Raw genomic sequence first — 19,066 nt, forward strand, 5'->3', positions numbered from 1 at the left:
CCACACACATCAGTGCCTAATTTTGTAAATGCCACTAACGGCATCAAACATATATATGTATATATATATAACCAAAAATAATTAAGTCAGTTTATGAAAAATAATTCTGTCAGATTGAATAAAAGTTATTAAGGAGTTCAAAAGGGCTTAGAAACCTCACAAAACAGAGACCTGATCACAATAGTCTACTTATCCTGGTATTATGCTGGTATTAGATGCCATTTAAAAAAAAAATAAACATTGACTTTCGTGTTCTTTTAATCATACCATTTGCAGTCACTGGGTGATGAAATAGAACATAAAAATGTTTGGAATTCATTATCATGATGTTATATTGGGGAAAAAATATTGTATATATGACTGAATTGTTTTGGTATTTATAAATTGAATAAGTAACACACATTTACACATTGACTGTAACATATATTATGTTCAACACCAGAAGAATCCCAATCTTAGATCACACAGGTGACGAGGATGTCCATGATGCTACAAGGTGGACAGGCGGCATGGCCCAGTCCTCTAAGGCACCGCAATTAGCTGTGCAGAGTTGCGTCCCTTGGGCACGCCAGAAACCTATGATTGTGGGTTTGAATCCTGGTTCGCCCCGATTATGTTTCTAGATTCGTCGGTACAGAAGTGGTAAACGTCTGAGACCTGCATCACTTCGGGCTTTCCTCCCACATTGAGCTGACAAGCAGTGATATTACTGGAATACTGTTGAAAGCGGCATTATCCCCAACTCACTCACTACAAGGTGGACATATTAAGTTTATTGAGAGGTGATCAAGTCACGTTATGGCTGAAATAGGTGAGTTTAAATCTTAACTCAATCATCACTGAGTTGTGACTATTTCAGGTAGGTGTATTCCCCACAAAGGCTTCTATTTTGACATGGCTTATGTGGTCACCGCGCTTATGTCCAATTTAAACGATGTTAATTATGGTAATTTGTAGGGTCGTTTGGGTGTTCCAGATAAGTTGGTAGGTTGGTTGGTTGGTTTGTTGTTTATGGCCGCACTCAGCAACATTCCAGCTATATGACGGCGGTCTGTAAATAGTCGAGTCTGGACCAGACAATCCAGTGATTAATAGCAAGAACATCGATCCACGCATTAGGGATCGATGACATGCATCAACCAAGTCAGCGAGCCTGACCACCCGATCCCGTTAGTCGCCTTTTACGACAAGCATAGTCCCCTTTTACGGCAAGCATGGGTTGCTGAAGACCTACTCTACCCCGGAACCTTCACAGGTATATCACGGATTAGTCGTAGCCGTCACCTGGACTGACGTACCTTCCCTGAACTACATATGCCCTCTTTCTTCGGTTCTGACAATCTGGGATGTGCGAGAGGTACAGTGTCAGTACCCAAGGGCCCTTGGACCTTTACCGTAGTTCCCCCAGCAATCACAAGAAGATGTTCGTCGTTAACAGCTTTTCTTCACTCTGTGTGTTGCTGGTCCAACCCACTCTATTTGTCAATGAATTAAGAGACTTCAACCACAAAACGTCGGTCTCGGTCAAAACTCAGATTTCCGAGATCAGTTTCTGGTTCGAAAGTTATGGTGGCAACAAGACAAGAGCGGCGCGCAACAAACGCTCTAACTTGGGGTCTGCTCTTCGTTCATCATCGGGTTTTCTACGTCACAACACTACCAACATAATGACTTACCATTTGTAATTTCAGGCCTGTGATATACTTACTCAGATCAGAAATCAGTGAGGAAGGTTTTATTTGTTTTAATCAGTTTTGTTTTGCACTGAAAATAAATTATACAATGACTTAATATCCATCTGTCAAATTCAGTCACATGCTGTAAACAAAGATTTTGTGTTGACTTTTCACAGCTATATACAGTAACAGCAAAACCGTAATCCAGCTGTTTCTGAACATCATGCCTCTGCAACAAGTTATTCTACTAGATATGGATAGAGAATAGGTCTTCAGCAACCCATGCTAGCCGTAAGAGGCAACTATATTCTTCGCCTGTAAATAATCGAGTCTGGCCCAGACAATCCTGTGATTGACATCACGAGCATCGATCCACGCAATTGGGATACGATGACATTCAACCAAGTCAGCGAGCCTGCCCCCCCGATCCCGTAAGTCGCCTCTTACAGCAAGCATAGTCGCCTTTTTCGGCAAGCATGGGTTGCTGAAGACCTATTCTACCGTGGATCTTCACGGGTCTTCAAGCATCAGAACTGTCAGAAGTAGGTCATGTCTTGCCAGTTACCTTCTCGGAATCCACCTAACAGAGGGCCTGTACATAGTGAGTCAAGACCCACACACCAGTGACGGTGAGTATGAGCAAATGAACCGAGCCATCAGGGCACGACGACCCTTAATCCGCCAAGTCACATATCCCCACATATCCACCCCCTGTGGGTGTTTTGTACAATAAATATTCTTCTTCTTCTCCTTCTTCTATCCGAACATACAATCCATTTTAGTCGTCTTTGAAGACAAGCAAGGCTTTCAGGGAGTCTAGCACATGTCCAGTAAGCGAGGACCGCATGAGAACACGACGGATGCGACCTTGTCGTCTGAACGCTTGCTTTGTCCTGCTCTGCTCTGTCTGTCCACATGTATTGGCTATTTCTATTACAAAACTACGGGCACGGGGGAAGTCCGGGTAAGGCATTGGTCTCCAGCTGTAGCAGTACTAGCTGGTCGTAAGAGGGAATATAATGGATTGGGTGGACAGGCTGGATGACCTGGTTGATTGCATGTCACAGGGAAACGATGCTCATAATATCAATCACTGGCCATCAGTCCGCAATATTCTAGCTCTATAACGGCGGCCTGTAAGTAATAGAGTCTGGAGCAGGCAAACCAGCGATTGATGTTATGATCAAAGTTCCCAATCTCACATTCGGCTTATTCAGTCACGCCCAGTTATTCGAGGGTCCTCTGAAGATAGATTAAAACGTACCACGCTGTAGGGTTACAATGGTAGCAGTCAGCCACTTCGGTGGCCAGTTGATCTAATCCTCATTTTAGGAAGCTCTTCAGACAGGTTTGTTTGTTTCTTGTTTACTGGCGCACTCAGCAATATTCCAGCTATATGACAGCGGTCTGTAAATCATCTAGTTTGGACCATATTATCAAGTGATTGATATCATGAGAATCGATCCGCACAGTTGGGATCCGATGACATGCATCCACCAAGTTGGCGTGCCTGAGGATCTATTCTAGCCCGGATCTTCACGGTTGCTTAAGACACATATGAATGAGGAAACCTTTTCTAGCCCGGATCTTCACGGTTGCTTAAGACACATATGAATGAGAATAAACCTATCCTAGCCCGGATCTTCACGGTTGCTTAAGACACATATGAATGAGGAAACCTTTTCTAGCCCGGATCTTCACGGTTGCTTAAGACACATATGAATGAGAATAAACCTATCCTAGCCCGGATCTTCACGGTTGCTTAAGACAAATATGAATGAGGAAACCTTTTCTAGCCCGGATCTTCACGGTTGCTTAAGACACATATGAATGAGAATAAACCTATCCTAGCCCGGATCTTCACGGTTGCTTAAGACACATATGAATGAGGAAACCTTTTCTAGCCCGGATCTTCACGGTTGCTTAAGACACATATGAATGAGGGGAAACCTATCCTAGCCCGGATCTTCACGGTTGCTTAAGACACATATGAATGAGGGGAAACCTATCCTAGCCCGGATCTTCACGGTTGCTTAAGACACATATGAATGAGGAAACCTTTTCTAGCCCGGATCTTCACGGTTGCTTAAGACAGATATGAATGAGAGGGAACCTATCCTAGCCCGGATCTTCATGTTTGCTTAAGACAGATATGAATGAGAGAAAACCTATTCTAGCCCGGATCTTCACGGTTGCTTAAGACAAATATGAATGAGAGGGAACCTATTCTAGACCGGATCTAGACCGGTACTTCAGACTAGTATGAACTAAAATATTTGAATATTATTACGTGGGAAGGAAGATGGGGAGATGTCAACCATCTCACATGCCGCGGGCTTATCACAAACATATTTAATCCACTTTGTCCGTGCCATAGCAGTCACAAAACTGTGTGAGGCAGGCATTGGTGCCTTTAACTTAAATGTCTGTCTCTGGACAAAGGAATGAGCAACTTATACTGCAGTTAACGAAACGGCCGCTATTGTCCTGGGCCCCGTTCCACAAAGCGACCGCAGAGCTATGACTGCCCTAAGCCTTTATTAAAAAATGGGAGTTACGATCGTCTTAGCGCTAGGATCGCTTTGTGGAACAGGGCCCTGAACTATTATAACACAAGCGTCCTCTTACTTTAACTACAATAGTTCAGGGCAAAACTATGCTTTATTACAGTACAAATGGGGAAAGAGCAAACTTTATTTCTTAAACAAATGTTCGCATATTACGCCATAGGGTACTGTCACGTGTTTGTAAACTTTCTGGTGCAGGGTTCATACCACAAAGCGATCGCAGCGCAACATCTTCCCGAGGCAAGTCCAAACTGAGATCAGAGGTGGAATCTGATTGGTCAACAGGAGGGACATAGCAGGGACATAGCTCGTAATAGTCACGGGTGGCGCTACTATCGAGCTTAAAAATTCCAGCCGAGTTTGGCAAGGGTGGAAACTGGACTTTTATAGTTGGTTAACTCACTTGCCTCTGGAAGATGGACACCAGCATCAATTTCGTAAAATATATGTTATTCCTGTAAAAGAAATTCAAGGGAAATGTTAACATTTGGATTTGAGAAATTGATTCTATAATTCCTACGAAATGAAAAAAAAAGATCAAATGCCGAAAACTACAAAAGGCTTCAGCAGTGGGGGGCTCAGGTGGCCCAGTCGTATAAGGCGCCGCGTTTCGCTGTGCAGAGTTACGTCCCTTGGGAACGCCAGAAACATATGATTGTGGGTTCGAATCCGGGTCGCCCCGATTATGTTTCTAGGTTTGTCAGCACCACACCCGTGCTCGTGGGTTTCACCAAAGTGGTAAACATCTGAGACCTGCATTACTTCGGGCTTTCCTCCCACTTTAAGCTGACGCTCCGCGATATAACTGGAATACTGTCAAAAGCGGCGATAAATCCAACTCACTCACTTACTCACTCTCTTACCACTCAGCAGTGGTATTCACTGAGCTTGGTTTGAACGCAAACTGCAATTTTACCAATGACGAGGATTGAGAGTAACGTCCCTTGTGCCTATTGCCTCATTCTGTTAACTGGTGAAAAGGAGGTCATTGTCCTGGCTGCAGTTCTTTGTGTCAGACTACTTATTCATTGACAGGAGAAATGGCGTGTATTGGGAGACTCGATGACAAAGTTGCGCTTGTGACAGGTACGTGATCTAGGACTGTGTATATATGGTGTCTGCTTAGATTACAGGGATAAAATATCAATTTTACAAAAGTCATCAGTGCCTGGTGCAGGGAGGGAGTTCTGATAGCGTGTTGATTTCGTTGTTTAAGTAAATTTGATTTTAGTTTACATAAGGCGGCCCAAGTGGACCCCCCACACCCACCACACCCTTTTTTCAAACAAAAACCTCGATCCGTCTCCACCCATCGCAGTGTGCAACTGCGACTTCCTTTGCTCAGAACTTGCACAAGGTATTTTGAGAGCAGAGTCGCGTGACGTGACACCATGCAGCACATGCCTCAGAGATAAGAGCTCGAGAGACTTGACTTTTTTGTAGCTGTGATACGGACATTATTCATTTTTAGGCCACGTAGAAAAACGCTCTTGTTGGATTATTTTCCATTTATTTGAAAAATTATTTAAATTATTTCAATTGTTTAAATTAAATTCAACCTTAACATTCAACACTCGTCCATCTTCAATTTTGCATATCTGAAATCACAAGGCTTATCAGTTCAATGTTCCCCCGTGTTCGCTGATCCCAGTGTTTTATACATTGTGTCTGTCGGAATCGTACAATCGACGCTTGCTTCATGCAGAGATTTCTATTGGATATGGAAAGGGTTTTGTCGCTTTATTTATTTGAAACAGAACGCACAAACGATTGGTCCGACTTTTAAATATTGCTAATTTAGTATACTTCTTTTTACTCTGTAGTTGAATGTATGGCATGTGATCCGGTCACTGGATCAGTGTGCATTCGATTTTCATTCTCAGCTCCCTGGGGAATTTACTTTGCGTTTTAGGCATCTTTTGATTTTTCATATTCTGCCATATTACGTTTGACCTCCACTTAACCCCGCTTAGCTAGACTTTCTGCGTTTTCAACAGCCAGAGTGGAACCTTAGGAGTTGAAGAAGCGAGAACCTTTGTTCACGATCCCAGTAATACTCTAAAACTGACCACAGATTTCCGATCCAAGTTATTTTGAATATGAATTTTCTTTCATTGACTGAGCGACAATCGTGTATATGATATATCATAATGGAGTTTTACAGGGATGATACAGGTTTCCTGAAAGAGGGAATGCAGATATACATGAAATTTCAAACATTTTTTTCTTCGCCACGACCTTTTCGCATCAAAACACCCCGCTTTCACGCTTCCGGTGGGTGCAGATATTTCTAAAGGGTGCAGGGATGAGGGATTCATATTGTTCTATTGATCATTGTACCTTATCTTTTCACGGACACTTATAATAAGACACGGAGACAAGATATTTTGAGTGCACATATAGCTCGTTATAGTAGTATACGGCCCCGGTAGAGTACTCTACATCCCCAACGTTACCGCAATGCAAACACAACGTTATCACAACGTTGTCACAACGTGAAATTGTTAGCTGGGAGAGACGTCTCTTTGCTCACACTGTCTCGGTGATGTGAGGTGAAATTGGGTTTAACGTCGCGTCCAAGATTATTGCACTTGTATAGTGACGTGCATGCATGTGTGTGTGTGCGTGTTTGTGGCTGCTTGTACTAGTCCGGACTGATGCCGATTTATAGCCCACTGAGATACCATGCGGCAGTTTAACATGAATACCCCACTCAGACACAGTATACTGACTCCAAGCCGACCAGTCCTTGTTTTAGCCCCTTAATGCCGACCGCCAGGCAGGGTAACAACAAGTACCATCTTTTAACGTCTTTTCGAACCCCGGACCTTCCGCTCTCCGGGCGGACGCTCTACCTCTAGACCACGGAGGCGGTCCACACTGTCTCGGGAGTGTATATATGACACACATTGAACAATATCGAGTTAATGTGCTGAATACAGGCAATAAATGGATATCATGAGCCATGTAGAACCAAACCTCGACATCATTTTGAGGCATCAGCAACTGTTATGCCTGAAAGAAGTAACTTTCAAACGTATCCATGGCAACAAACTGACAACCCTTTATGTTTCGTACAAAATTCTCTGTGAATGTTTGAGAAAAGAGATTATTTACACTGGTAATCTAGTATTATGAATGTTCAGTATGGCTCCTGTTATGTAATAATGATTAGAAAATAATGCCAAAGAGAACTATCCCCAAGTTACATCATTTAAAAAAACAGACAATTTTATTGAACCATCAGTACAATAAACCACAACTTATGAATATATATGATCTGCATGACTAGATTTATTTTTAATCACATTTTCGTTTTCAAAGCCATACTGAACTTAACCTAGGAATATAATGGTAGGCATTTATACTTTTTGATACCAGTAGATGGTTGTCTTTGGTAATTGAGCCTATGAGGGTTGGAGTTTCTGCCAGTTTAATATATATTTGTGTCATCCTGAATCATATTGTTTGGTGTAAGACTAAAGACCTCTCTATCCATGGGCATACACTCCAAACTCCATTTTTATTATATTTGTGGTTTGGTTCAGTCTGGCTTCGTGGTATCCAAATATAGGAATAATGAAACCAACCACACTTGGCTGCACTCACGTAATCTCCCCGAGGCAAAAGAGTTGACTGACTTTAAAAGTCCAGCTTCCACCCTTACCGAACTAGATTCCAGTGGCTATTACGGGTTTTGTCCCTTCTATGCCTGTCCTAAAGACCAATCAGATTCCACCTCTCGAAATCACTTGCATTTGTTTCAAACAAAATGGCGTCGACCAGTCAAGATGTCCTGATCGATAATCAAGATCTATTTTGTGATAAAATGGGTCTTACAACTTGAAGTGCACCAAATTACGTACGCACCTTGATTAAAAACATGAAAAGATTTGGAGAATATCTGCTGACAACGAGTTTGGCGGTGCACATGCTTTGCAATCCTACACTCGATCGAAATCTGCATGACAGTTTACGAGTCGGATTTCGATTTCGTGTCTGTGCATAGACTCGTTAGTCCAGATAAAAAAATGTAACTCTATAATACCAGCCTTGTTCTTTTATATATAGTCATTTAACTCACCTGCCTCGGGAAGAAGCACTAACGTATACCTTCTGCAAGTTCCCACAATAACCCAGCTAAAACAATACCAAGAGCAGCGAACAAATGCATGTTCCACTATTTAGGTTTTATTTGAAACTGCAGGTAGCGGAATGGGCCTCAGTCCTGAGCTATATCATTCTTGACTCCGGGTGTTTTGGTTTTCAACCACAAGCAAGAAGTGTTTTACCTGTCATATAGAGCGACAGAAACACCAAAGTCAGCTTTATAATGCAAGTTTCTATAATTTGATATTTGTTTAAGTTCTTATGACAGCGTCTGCGCGGAGACTGCGCTGCACCCATATCCAACATAAACAGTCGCGAGTTGCACGGCTTTTATTATTTCAATGTGCAGAAAACCTGAAATCCGCACTCAATCCGCCCTCGTTATAAGTGCAGTGAATATTTCTTGCTCTTAGACACAGCTATAATAATATATATCGTCTTTACCCCTCTTCTGAATACCCTGGGATTGTTTAAGCCGAAGAGTTTGATCACAGCCTTGTGGTTAAAGCGTTCGCTCGTCACGCCGAAGACCACGGTTCGATTCCAGTCATGCATATGGGTACAATGTGTGAAGCCCATTTCAGGTGTCCCCCGCCGTGATATTGCTGGAATATTGCTAAAAGCGGCGTAAAACCATAATCACTCACTCACTATTTTGAAAATAGTTCTCGCAATGCAATAATATCTGCCTGCGACTTATAATGCTTCACGTATAAATGTTTTCTATTTTAATTTACAGGTGACTTATCTTTTATATAAAAATATGAGCAAGCCTTCTGTTATGTATGACAAAGATTGCATGTGCATTGTACTGGGGCTTTTTCACAAACGGCAAGGCCAATGTCACCATGTGGTTTGGCTGATGACATGAACAATAATCTTAACAAACAATTTTCAGGTGCCAGTTCAGGTATTGGAGCTGGCACAGCCATATTGTTTTCTCAGCTGGGAGCCCGTGTCATCATCACGGGGAGAAATGAGGAAAACCTGAAGAAGACAGCAGAGCAGTGCAGCCAGGACTCCAAGTATAAGGTGAAGGTCATTAACACGCTGGGATACCCATGTTCTGTGTACGACATGTCAGGTGACTAGGCTACCCAAATATAAGGTTGAAGAACATTAACACAATAATTATATTTTGGCTGAATAGCTGAACTTGTTATTGCGTTCATGTCCCTATGAATGTAAAACATTAAGCCACGCCCACCGAAGCGGGCTCGTTTAACCATTACGGAACGTCGCGGAGTCTCATATTCCCTTTCTGCTAACCTGTATCGTGATGCACAGGACGCTATTGCAAAATTCATGCATAGGCATCGCGTAAACCGCCCTCGAGACTGAATGCCGCGGAGGAATGAAACAGCAAACGCGCAGTCTCGCTCGCTCGCCCGGTTTTGTTTCCTCGCCTGCGTTCCACAAATTTCTGTCTCCGGTTTCATTTCTAACTCGCATTTTTCCAGCTGTGTCTTCTCGTTATCGAGGGGCGATGGGTTAGCGTACTGGTTAAAACATTCGCTGGTCACGCTGAAGGCCCGGGTTCGATTCCCGACATGGTTACAATGTGTGAAGCCCATTTCTGGTGTCCCCCGTCGTGATATTGCTGGAATATTGCTTAAAGCGGCGTAAAACCATACTCACTCGTTATCGGGAAACTGATGTTTGAATCTGGAGGTTAATGACCATTCAACAGCCGCCCTCTCCCTGACATTTTTTATTTGTTCCGGTTCGTTAAAGTCTGACACGGAAGAGGCAGTTGCATTCGTCAACACTCGCCACTTTCCGTATCCTGCAAGAAGACTCGTCCCCCTATCGATGAATGTTACGTGCGAAAATACGACAAACCAATCAGAATGCGCGTATGATTTCAAGTTCTTCGTCAAAGAATTTTGAATTTACATGTCTTGCATCGAAACATATACCCAAGACATAGGTCTTCAGCAACCCATGCTTGCCGTAAAAGGCGACTATGCTTGTCGTAAGAGGCGACTAACGGGATCGGGTAGTCAGGCTCGCTGACTTGGTTGATGCATGTCATCGTATCCCAATTGCGTGGATCGATGCTAATGATGTCAATCACTGGACTGTCTGGTCCAGACTCGATTATTTACAGACCGCCATCATACAGCTGGAATATTACTGAGTGCGGCGTTAAACAACAAACAAACGAACATATAAGGTAATATGAGATATAAGTATATTTATATAAGGTGAATGTCATTAACACATTGGAATACCCATGAACTACTGCGTAGAACATTTTAGGTGACCAGGGATTCAAGAATGATATAAGGTTACATGTAAATCCCATGACCCACTGTTTGTTTGTTTGTTTGTTTGTTGTTTGACGCCGCATACGACAAGCATAGTCGCTTTTTCCGGCAAGTATGGGTTGCTGAAGACCTATTCTACCCCGGATCTTCACGGGCCCCATGAAATACTGTGTAGAGCACATTTGGTGTACGGGGATCCCACTATAAAGTGAGTTCTTACAAATTAAACTTTAGAGGTTGCATGATAAGAAAACATATTCCGCCAACAATGTAACATAACAATATGAATATTTATTTTATATTTTTTATTACGTGTTTGAATCCTTATCTATCCTGTAGTTGTCCGATTTTCGATCACGAACGTTGATACTACTTAATTTCTTTTATCCGACATACTCGTTAATCCGACATAATCAAATGCAACCATCGATGTCGGATTAACGGGACTTGACTGTATATCACCCACAGCCCGTCCTCCTGATTGGTGACCTGACTAAGGAAGAGGACACACAGCGTATCGTGGACGAAGCCATCGCAGCTGCAGGCAGACTGGACATATTGGTCAGTAGCAGATCTCACGCTTTCGCGAACACCTTTTAACGTGACTATGGAAACAATCGGGAACAAAAATTGATTTTTATTTATAAACGTAATTTAATTCACGCCTTTAACAATAAGATTTCTTATGAGCATGGAAATGGTTTTTTTTCGCTTTTATTATTATGATTATGATGTCCAGTGCCGAATATTCTTTGTCAAATATACGTGAATCCTGCAACTGGCACTGTTTCCTAACATGTAGCGTCATGAAGCAAGGCATTGGAACTTCAGTCTTGCCCGCTGAAGTAAAGCCAGTGATGTGGCCGAGTCAGAGGCATGTTATTGCGATTTGAAACCTTCATGGACCCAAAATATTCAAGCCCTTCCAGAAGTGATGGTAGAATTGAACACTTTATAAGTGCAATATAAGTTTTACATAAATTATTTATTTGTCGAAACTGCACGAAATTGCTTAAAATTCAATCAAATGTTTAAAAGATTTCAGGGGGGGTGGGGGTGTCGGGGGAGCATACCCCCGAACCCCACTACAGTTTTCCTCTTTTTGGGGGGGACAAGCTGCTCACATCACCAGGAGGTACACCAGTGCCCCGCAAGGCTTTCACTGGAGTCCAACTGTGCCATGCGGCTTTCACTGGAGTCCAACTGTGCCATGCGGCTTTCACTGGAGTCCAACTGTGCCATGCGGCTTTCACTGGAGTCCAAGTGTGCCATGCGGCTTTCACTGGAGTCCAACTGTGCCATGTGGCTTTCACTGGAGTCCAACTGTGCCATGCGGCTTTCACTGGAGTCCAACTGTGCCATGCGGCTCTCACTGGAGTCCAACTGTGCCATGCGGCTTTCACTGTAGTCCAAGTGTGCCATGCGGCTTTCACTGTAGTCCAACTGTGCCGCTAGGCTTTCTCTAGAGACCAATTGTACCGAACGTGAGGCTTCACTCGAAGAGCTGCCTAAGTTGATCCGGGCTTTAGTCGAAAACCAAACCAGCCCTATTGTGTGTCGCCGTGTCTCGAAGGCTTGGATAGCCGTGCATGCCATTGCCAACTGTAGCTGGTTGCCCTGGCGACGGATTTATTACTTTCTGCACTATATAAGTGCATTAATCATGTACGGAACTCCACCGTGACATCTATCTTTGCGACAGTTCTTACCCTTGGATAGCCTTGTGGTCAGAGAACAAGGGCAGAATAGGTTCCGAGTACCCGAGCTTGGTGTAGGACATATTAGGATCAGGTGCTTACCCTGTGTAGCCAATCCTGGCTGACCGTGGGTACCTAGCCGTGGGTTTTGGTGCCATATTCATCCCGTCAGGATACAGAGTCTTCCAGCATCATATATATACTCACACTCTCAGACTGACGAAAGTGAAACATGTCAGCAAGTTGTACCAATTGGGGTTTTACTGGCACATTCAGCTCATTGTGAATTTTGACACCTGCTCAAAGTACTCTCCTTGGGTGATTCATTAAAAAAATAGTTTTTACCAAGACTAAATATTTTTCAGACGTAAGTTCTTTTGTGAATAAATTGCAATTTCTATTCAGGTCAACAATGCTGGGATATATTATCCTAGCTCTATTGAAACATCAAGTTTAGAACGGTTCGACAAGATAATCAACACCAATGTCAGGTAAGAATACAGTGCTGTAAATAATAGGAAGGTTCTGACGTGACCCGTCATGGATGCCCTCAGCTATTTGTTAAGGAGTAGCGAGAGTAAGTGAGTGAGTTGGGTTTAACGCCGCTTTTAACAGTATTCCAGTTTTATCGTGGCGTGTCAGCATGATGTGTGAGGAAAGCCCGAAGTGATGCAGGTCTGAAACGTTTACCGCCTCGGTGAAACCCACGAGCACGGGTATGGTACAAACCTTGAAACATAATTGGAGCGAACCGGGATTCGAAACCACAATCATAGGTTTCTGGCGTGCCCAAGGGACGCAACTCTGCACAGCGAATCGCGGCGCCTTAGACGACCGGGCCACCCGTGCCCCCAGCAGTAGCGAGAACTTAGCCAACATTATCGCTGCCCTCATATTACCAAACACATGATTATGGGTTTCACAATAGGCATACAACTCACTCGCCTCGCCTCTGTCACATCCGCCCTCCCCAATATTGATAGGTGTTCCGGGTGTAACCACCTCATTTTACGGAATCCCATTAGGGCCACAGAGTTTGGGGTTTTTTTGTCTTGAAAATTCAATTTCTTATTTGACAAGAAAAAATGTCGTGGCCTTCATAGACTTCCGTACGCTATCAATCTTAAGTCTTTATTTTGCTCCCAAAAAATAAACCAGGTCGTAAAAGCTTTGAGGCTTGTAATTAGCAGATTCAAATTTCACTCAGATGAGTATTAATTTTAATTCACACATTGAAATATATGAAATAAATGGCTCTTAGTCGTGCAGGCACTCACTTGTTGATTGCTCCCCGTTTAAAGGTCTGTCTACCATATAACAATGCTGTGTGTGCCGCACCTACTGAAGACAAAGGGCAACATTGTCAACGTCTCCAGTGTGGCAGGACAACGTGCGGTAGGTGGCATTGTGTTCTCTTGTGTTCTGTTCATACATTTAGAGTAAAGTTTTGTTTGTTCGTTGTTTAACGCCGCACTCAGCAATATAACAGCTATATGACGGCGGTCTGTAAATAATCGAGTCTGGACCAGACAATCCAGTGATTGACATCATCAGCATCGATCCACCCAATTGGGTTCAATGACATGAATCAACCAAGTCAGCGAGTCTGACCATCTGATCCCGTTAGTCGCCCCTTACGACAAGCATAGTCGCCTTTTACGGCAAGCATGGGTTGCTGAAGACCTGTTCTACCCCGGGCCTTGTTTTAGCTATTGCAAGAACACTTCAGTTGTTAATGTTCCCACAAAAGCCAGATGTAGCAGGCACAGTGGTTATGGTGTTCACGTAAAGGAACTAGGATCAATTCCCTTTATCATTTTACTATTTGTGATGTTATATCGCTTACAGTGACACTTAATAGTACATACTAATTTACAACAACCTGTTTCAGTTACCTAATAACTTGATCTACTGCATGTCAAAGGGTGCCCTTGATCAGCTGACCAGGTGTGTAGCCCTTGGTGAGTACTCATGCTTTAATACAGTGTTGTGGAGAATTGTGCTAACATTTTCGTAGCTTGAAATTAAGAGTATGTCGCAATCTCATTCAAATCAGATCCTACTTCTCGTTGCCGCTATACAAAGATCTGAGGACATACAATTACGGGTCACGTCAGACCGACCTTTCGCAAACTCTGACCGACCAATGGAATGTCCGATGGTTTGTCCGAGTCAGGTTGCCTTTGAGAAGCTACAGAAGAAATGTGGATGGCAACTCCCCAAGAGAGAGTGAAGACCCTTGCATGTGTGCCACCACGAAATAACACCATACCTTACCTGATCTCATTAAAATCAGATCTTACTTTTCGCTGCCGCTAAACAAAGATCTGAGGACATCCCATTACGGGTCACGTCAGAACGACCTTTCGCGAATTTTGACCAACCAATGAAATGACTGACAAGAAGTCAACATTAGCCAATCAGAAGGCTGCTTTCTCGTGCTTTACGGCACTAATTTCAAATTGGCGACTACGCTTCGAAACATATTTTGACAAATTCTCGCTTAAAAATTTGAAACCTGAACAAAAGAACGTTCTAGAATGGCTAATATATGGTCTAGATTGTATAGATTCAGTAGTCAAGCCCGTAACTATCGTTCGGAATACCCCGTTTTAACGTTTTCGAGGCTGCATGATTAGAAATCACATTCCGACTGTCACTTTCATGATCTGATTAGCGACGCTCTGATTGGTCGGATGAAAGATCGTTCTGACGTGACCCCTAATGGGATGTCCTCGGATCTTTGTTTATCGGTAGAGAGAACTAAGATCTGATTATGATGAGATTGGAGTATGTCACTTTATTCACAGATTTGGCCCCCAAACAAGTCAGGGTTAATTCGGTAAAGTAAGTCTATTTTCATCAATTATCATTTGCAGCATCGTCATCGCTTAGCATTTGCATCACATTCAGCAACCCATGCTTGTAATAAAAGGCGACTATGCTTGTCATAAGAGGCGACTAACGGGATCGGATGGTCAGGCTCGCTGACTTGGTTGACGCATGTCATCGTATTCCAATTGCATGGATCGATGCTCATGATATTAAACCCGTGAAGATCCCCGGTAGAATTGTTCTTTAGCAACCCATGCTTGCCGTAAAACCACTGGATTGTCCGGCCCAGACTCGATTATTTACAGACCGCCCTCATATGGCTGGAATATTGCTGAGTGCGGCGTAAAACAACAAACAATCAAAACATCAATATTATTTATCATTATAACTTACCACTGGCATCAACATTATCATCATCATTATCATAATCACATCATCAAGAAGAAAAACTTATTTTAATTTGCTCTTACAAAGCAGTGGTAATTTACTAGGAAAACAGAGAACGTCATTTTAGAAGCTTAAAGTGTTCTAATCATGCGTTTACTGTCAACAGTCCTGGGCTGATTGACACTAATATCCTCAGACGAGCTGGAATGAGTGAAGAGGAGTCTGCCAAGGTAAATGGCCATAAACATGTTGTTTGTATTTTGTTTAGCGCCGCACTCAGCTGCATTCTAGCTATATGACGGCGGTCTGTAAATTAGACCAGACAATCCAGTGACTGGCATAACGAGCATCAGATCTACGCAATTGGGATACCATGACACCCATCAGCCAAGTCAGCGAGCCTGTCCACCCGATCCGTTAGTCGCCTCTTTCGCAAGCATGAGTTGCTTAAGACCAATTCAAACCCGGATCTTCACTGGACTATATATTTAAGTGGACGTCTTCCCGAGGTAAGGGAGTTAACTGACTGTAAAAGTGGACTTTTATTGTCAGTTAACTCCCTTGCCTGGAGGAGATGGCATGTGGACGGGTCATCAGAGGTGGGCTATGTTAGCTTTTAGGGGATCGGGTCAGCTGTTTTAAATGTCAAGTGCATGTGAAGTAAACTTTTTGAAAAAATATTTCAGTTATGTGGCGTGTCAACTTAAAGCCAACGTTGACGCAGGTGATAGATGTTTACTTATTTGTGAAAACAAAATGCATGTTGTGATTGTTTAACAAGCTTTTAAGAAATTTCAATAACCTTTAGTTGTCACCCCAATAAGTCCGTTCTACAAGACAACCTTAGCGTTACGACCGTCGTAAGTCTATGTTACGGTATGGGAGTTACGATCACCTTAGCGCTGAGACCGCTTTGTACAACTCTATCCAGGGCCTCGTTCCTCAAAGCGATCTCAGTGCTAAGGTGGCCGTAACTCCCGTACCTTAACCTCGACGTACGATAATCATCGCGTTGTGCAACGGGGCCCTGCAAGGATCCTAAAAGCGATCGTTGCCTAAGACCAACTTTAACATAGACCTACGACAGTTGTAGTGCTGAGATAGTATTGTGGGTCACTAATAGCCATAGTATCGCTTGCCTTTTTTCCACGTCATACTGCGAGCCAAGCGTGTGATGTCAAGGTCAAGGATCAGGTGTTACCAAGGCGTGGCTTGATTGATTTTTTTTTAGATGTAATGGAGTCGCGTTCAAGGTTATTTCAAGTATAAAGCAACGTGCGTCTAAGTGTGTGTGGCTGCTAGTACTAGCCTGGTCTAATGCTGGTATTATAATGCTATATAGATGCCATGTCGCAGTTTAACATAGATAACACACTCAGACACAAGTATATTGATACCGATCGGACCAGTCCTTGTTTTAGCCGCTGAATGCCTAGCACAAGGCAGGGTGACAACAAGTACTAACTCTTAAAGACTTTTGGTATGTCCAGAGGAGACGTTAGATGTTTCCAGTACTTTGACAGCTGGTTGGTCAGTGGTGATCCCTGGACCCACCAGTGGCTGCAAATCGCCCAACAAAATGAGCTGGGTCTGCTTCCAAACAACGTCAATTCTCGCGAGAGATGATAAACTTGAAGCGTTTCTGACCAGGAGTCAGAAGCAGTGGAACTGAGCGTGCTGAAACCATTGTCATGTCCTGTTGATGCCTATTGTATTGACCGCCTCCGTGGTCTTGTGGTAGAGCGTCCGCCCGGAGAGCGGAAGGTCCGGGGTTCAGTCCCCGGCCGCGTCATACCAAAAGACGTTAAAAGATGGTACTTGTTGTTACCCTGTCTGGCGCTCGGCATTTAGGGGCTAAAACAAGGACTGGTCGGCTCGGAGTCAGTATACTGTGTCTGAGTGGGGTATTCAAGTCAAACTGCGGAATGGTATCTCAGTGAGCTAGCACTATAAATCGGCATCAGTCCGGACTAGTACAAGCAGCCACACAAACACACACACACGTACATGCACGTCGCTATATAAGTGCAATAATCTTGGACGCGACGTTAAACCCAATTTCACCTCACCTCACCTATTGTATTGGCAATGTGACATGTGATCACATGAAAAACCAATGTACAAAGTTTGAACATTGGTTTTGCGATTCATACCTCAATGAACCGAAACAAAATCCACAGTCAATCCTTTATTAAACCTGTTGTGGATTTTTACAATGTGCAAACCGGCTCTTACGTGTTTACCTCCATAAGCGCAAAAAAGCAATTCTTAATAATCTCATTGATTGAATTACCCAAGGGGGAAATAGGGCTACAAGAGGTCGCCTCCTGATGCTGGTCATAAGGGAACGACTTCACGTTGTAGATAGGCAGGTTCGGTAACTTGCTTGATTGCGTGTCATCGTAACCCAACGGCATGGATCGTTGCGCATGAGACCCGTGAAGATCCGCGGTAGAATAGGTCTTCAGCAACCCATGCTTGCAGTGAAAGACGACTATGCTTGTCGTAAGAGGCGACCAACGGGATCGGGTGTCCAGGCTCGCTGACTTTGTTTATGCATGTCATCGTATCCCAACTTGCGTGGATCGATGCTCATGATATCAATCACTGGATTGTCTGGTCCAGACTCGATTATTTACAGACCGCAGTCATATAGCCGGCATATTGCTAAGTGCGGCTTTAAACAACAAACAAACGTTACGCATAACAACAACAATCACTTGTTTATCTGGTCCAGACTTGATTATTTAAATATCGTCGTCATGTAACTGGAATGTTTATGGAATATTTTGTTGACACGATTTTTATTAACTCATGATCAATTGTTTGAAGTGAGCGACCTGAGTGAGAACGTCACCGCTGTTATGCATGTCGCTTGAGGAGTCACTTCATCTTCCAGAGCATGGAGCAAGGCAAGGAATTACATGCCCTGGGTCGTGTAGGAGAGGTCAGTGAAGTTGCCAGCACCATCGCCTTCCTGGCGTCCGACAACGCGTCATTCATAACGGGCAACACGGTGGCCGTTGATGGTTGTTTTCGATAAATGCCTCGCAGTCAATTACACCCTTATGCTTATAATTCCCTAAACACAGACATATATATCCAGTGCTTTTCGCCTGTTATTCCCTAAACACAGACATCTATATCCCGTGCTTCTCACCTGTAGTTCCCTTTAGCACAGACATATATATCCCGTGCTTCTTGCTTGTAATTCCCTAAACACAGACATATATATCCCATGCTTCTTGCCTGTTATTCCCTAAACACAGACATATATATCCCATGCTTCTTGCCTGTTATTCCCTAAACACAGACATCTATATCCCGTGCTTCTCACCTGTACTGGACCGCCTCTGTGGTCTAGTGGTAGAGCGTCCGCCCGGAGAGCGGAAGGTCTCGGGGTTCGATCCCCGGCCGCGTCATACCAAAAGACGTTAAAAGATGGTACTTGTTGTTACCCTGTCTGGCGCTCGGCATTAAGGGGCTAAAACAAGGACTGGTCGGCTCGGAGTCAGTATACTGTG

At 43.5% G+C, this 19,066-nt stretch overlaps 1 protein-coding gene across 1 annotated transcript; it reads left to right on the forward strand.

Annotated features, from left to right (window-relative positions):
- The first annotated feature begins 5,202 nt into the window (after positions 1 to 5,202).
- Positions 5,203 to 18,600, forward strand: LOC124126456 (3-oxoacyl-[acyl-carrier-protein] reductase FabG-like). The gene is made up of 9 exons (XM_046489903.2): positions 5,203 to 5,329; positions 9,252 to 9,385; positions 11,092 to 11,184; positions 12,726 to 12,811; positions 13,622 to 13,715; positions 14,212 to 14,281; positions 15,131 to 15,167; positions 15,709 to 15,772; positions 18,442 to 18,600. Exons 1-9 carry the CDS (start codon positions 5,284 to 5,286, stop codon positions 18,583 to 18,585), a joined length of 768 nt encoding a protein of 255 aa, XP_046345859.2. The 5' UTR covers positions 5,203 to 5,283; the 3' UTR covers positions 18,586 to 18,600.
- Positions 18,601 to 19,066: the final 466 nt, after the last annotated feature.

The sequence above is a fragment of the Haliotis rufescens genome, unplaced genomic scaffold (assembly GCF_023055435.1).
Source record: "Haliotis rufescens isolate VD_foot unplaced genomic scaffold, xgHalRufe1.0.p SCAF_5, whole genome shotgun sequence".
Lineage (NCBI taxonomy): Eukaryota > Metazoa > Mollusca > Gastropoda > Lepetellida > Haliotidae > Haliotis > Haliotis rufescens.

What these genes read in the sequence shown, in the direction of transcription:
- LOC124126456 (XM_046489903.2), top strand. Translation starts at nt 5,284, where the DNA reads ATGGCGTGTATTGGGAGACTCGATGACAAAGTTGCGCTTGTGACAG. An exon ending in ATAATCAACACCAATGTCAG is followed by an intron (nt 12,812 to 13,621) that starts GTAAGAATACAG and finishes CCCCGTTTAAAG; the next exon opens with GTCTGTCTACCATATAACAA. An exon ending in GTGTGGCAGGACAACGTGCG is followed by an intron (nt 13,716 to 14,211) that starts GTAGGTGGCATT and finishes AACCTGTTTCAG; the next exon opens with TTACCTAATAACTTGATCTA.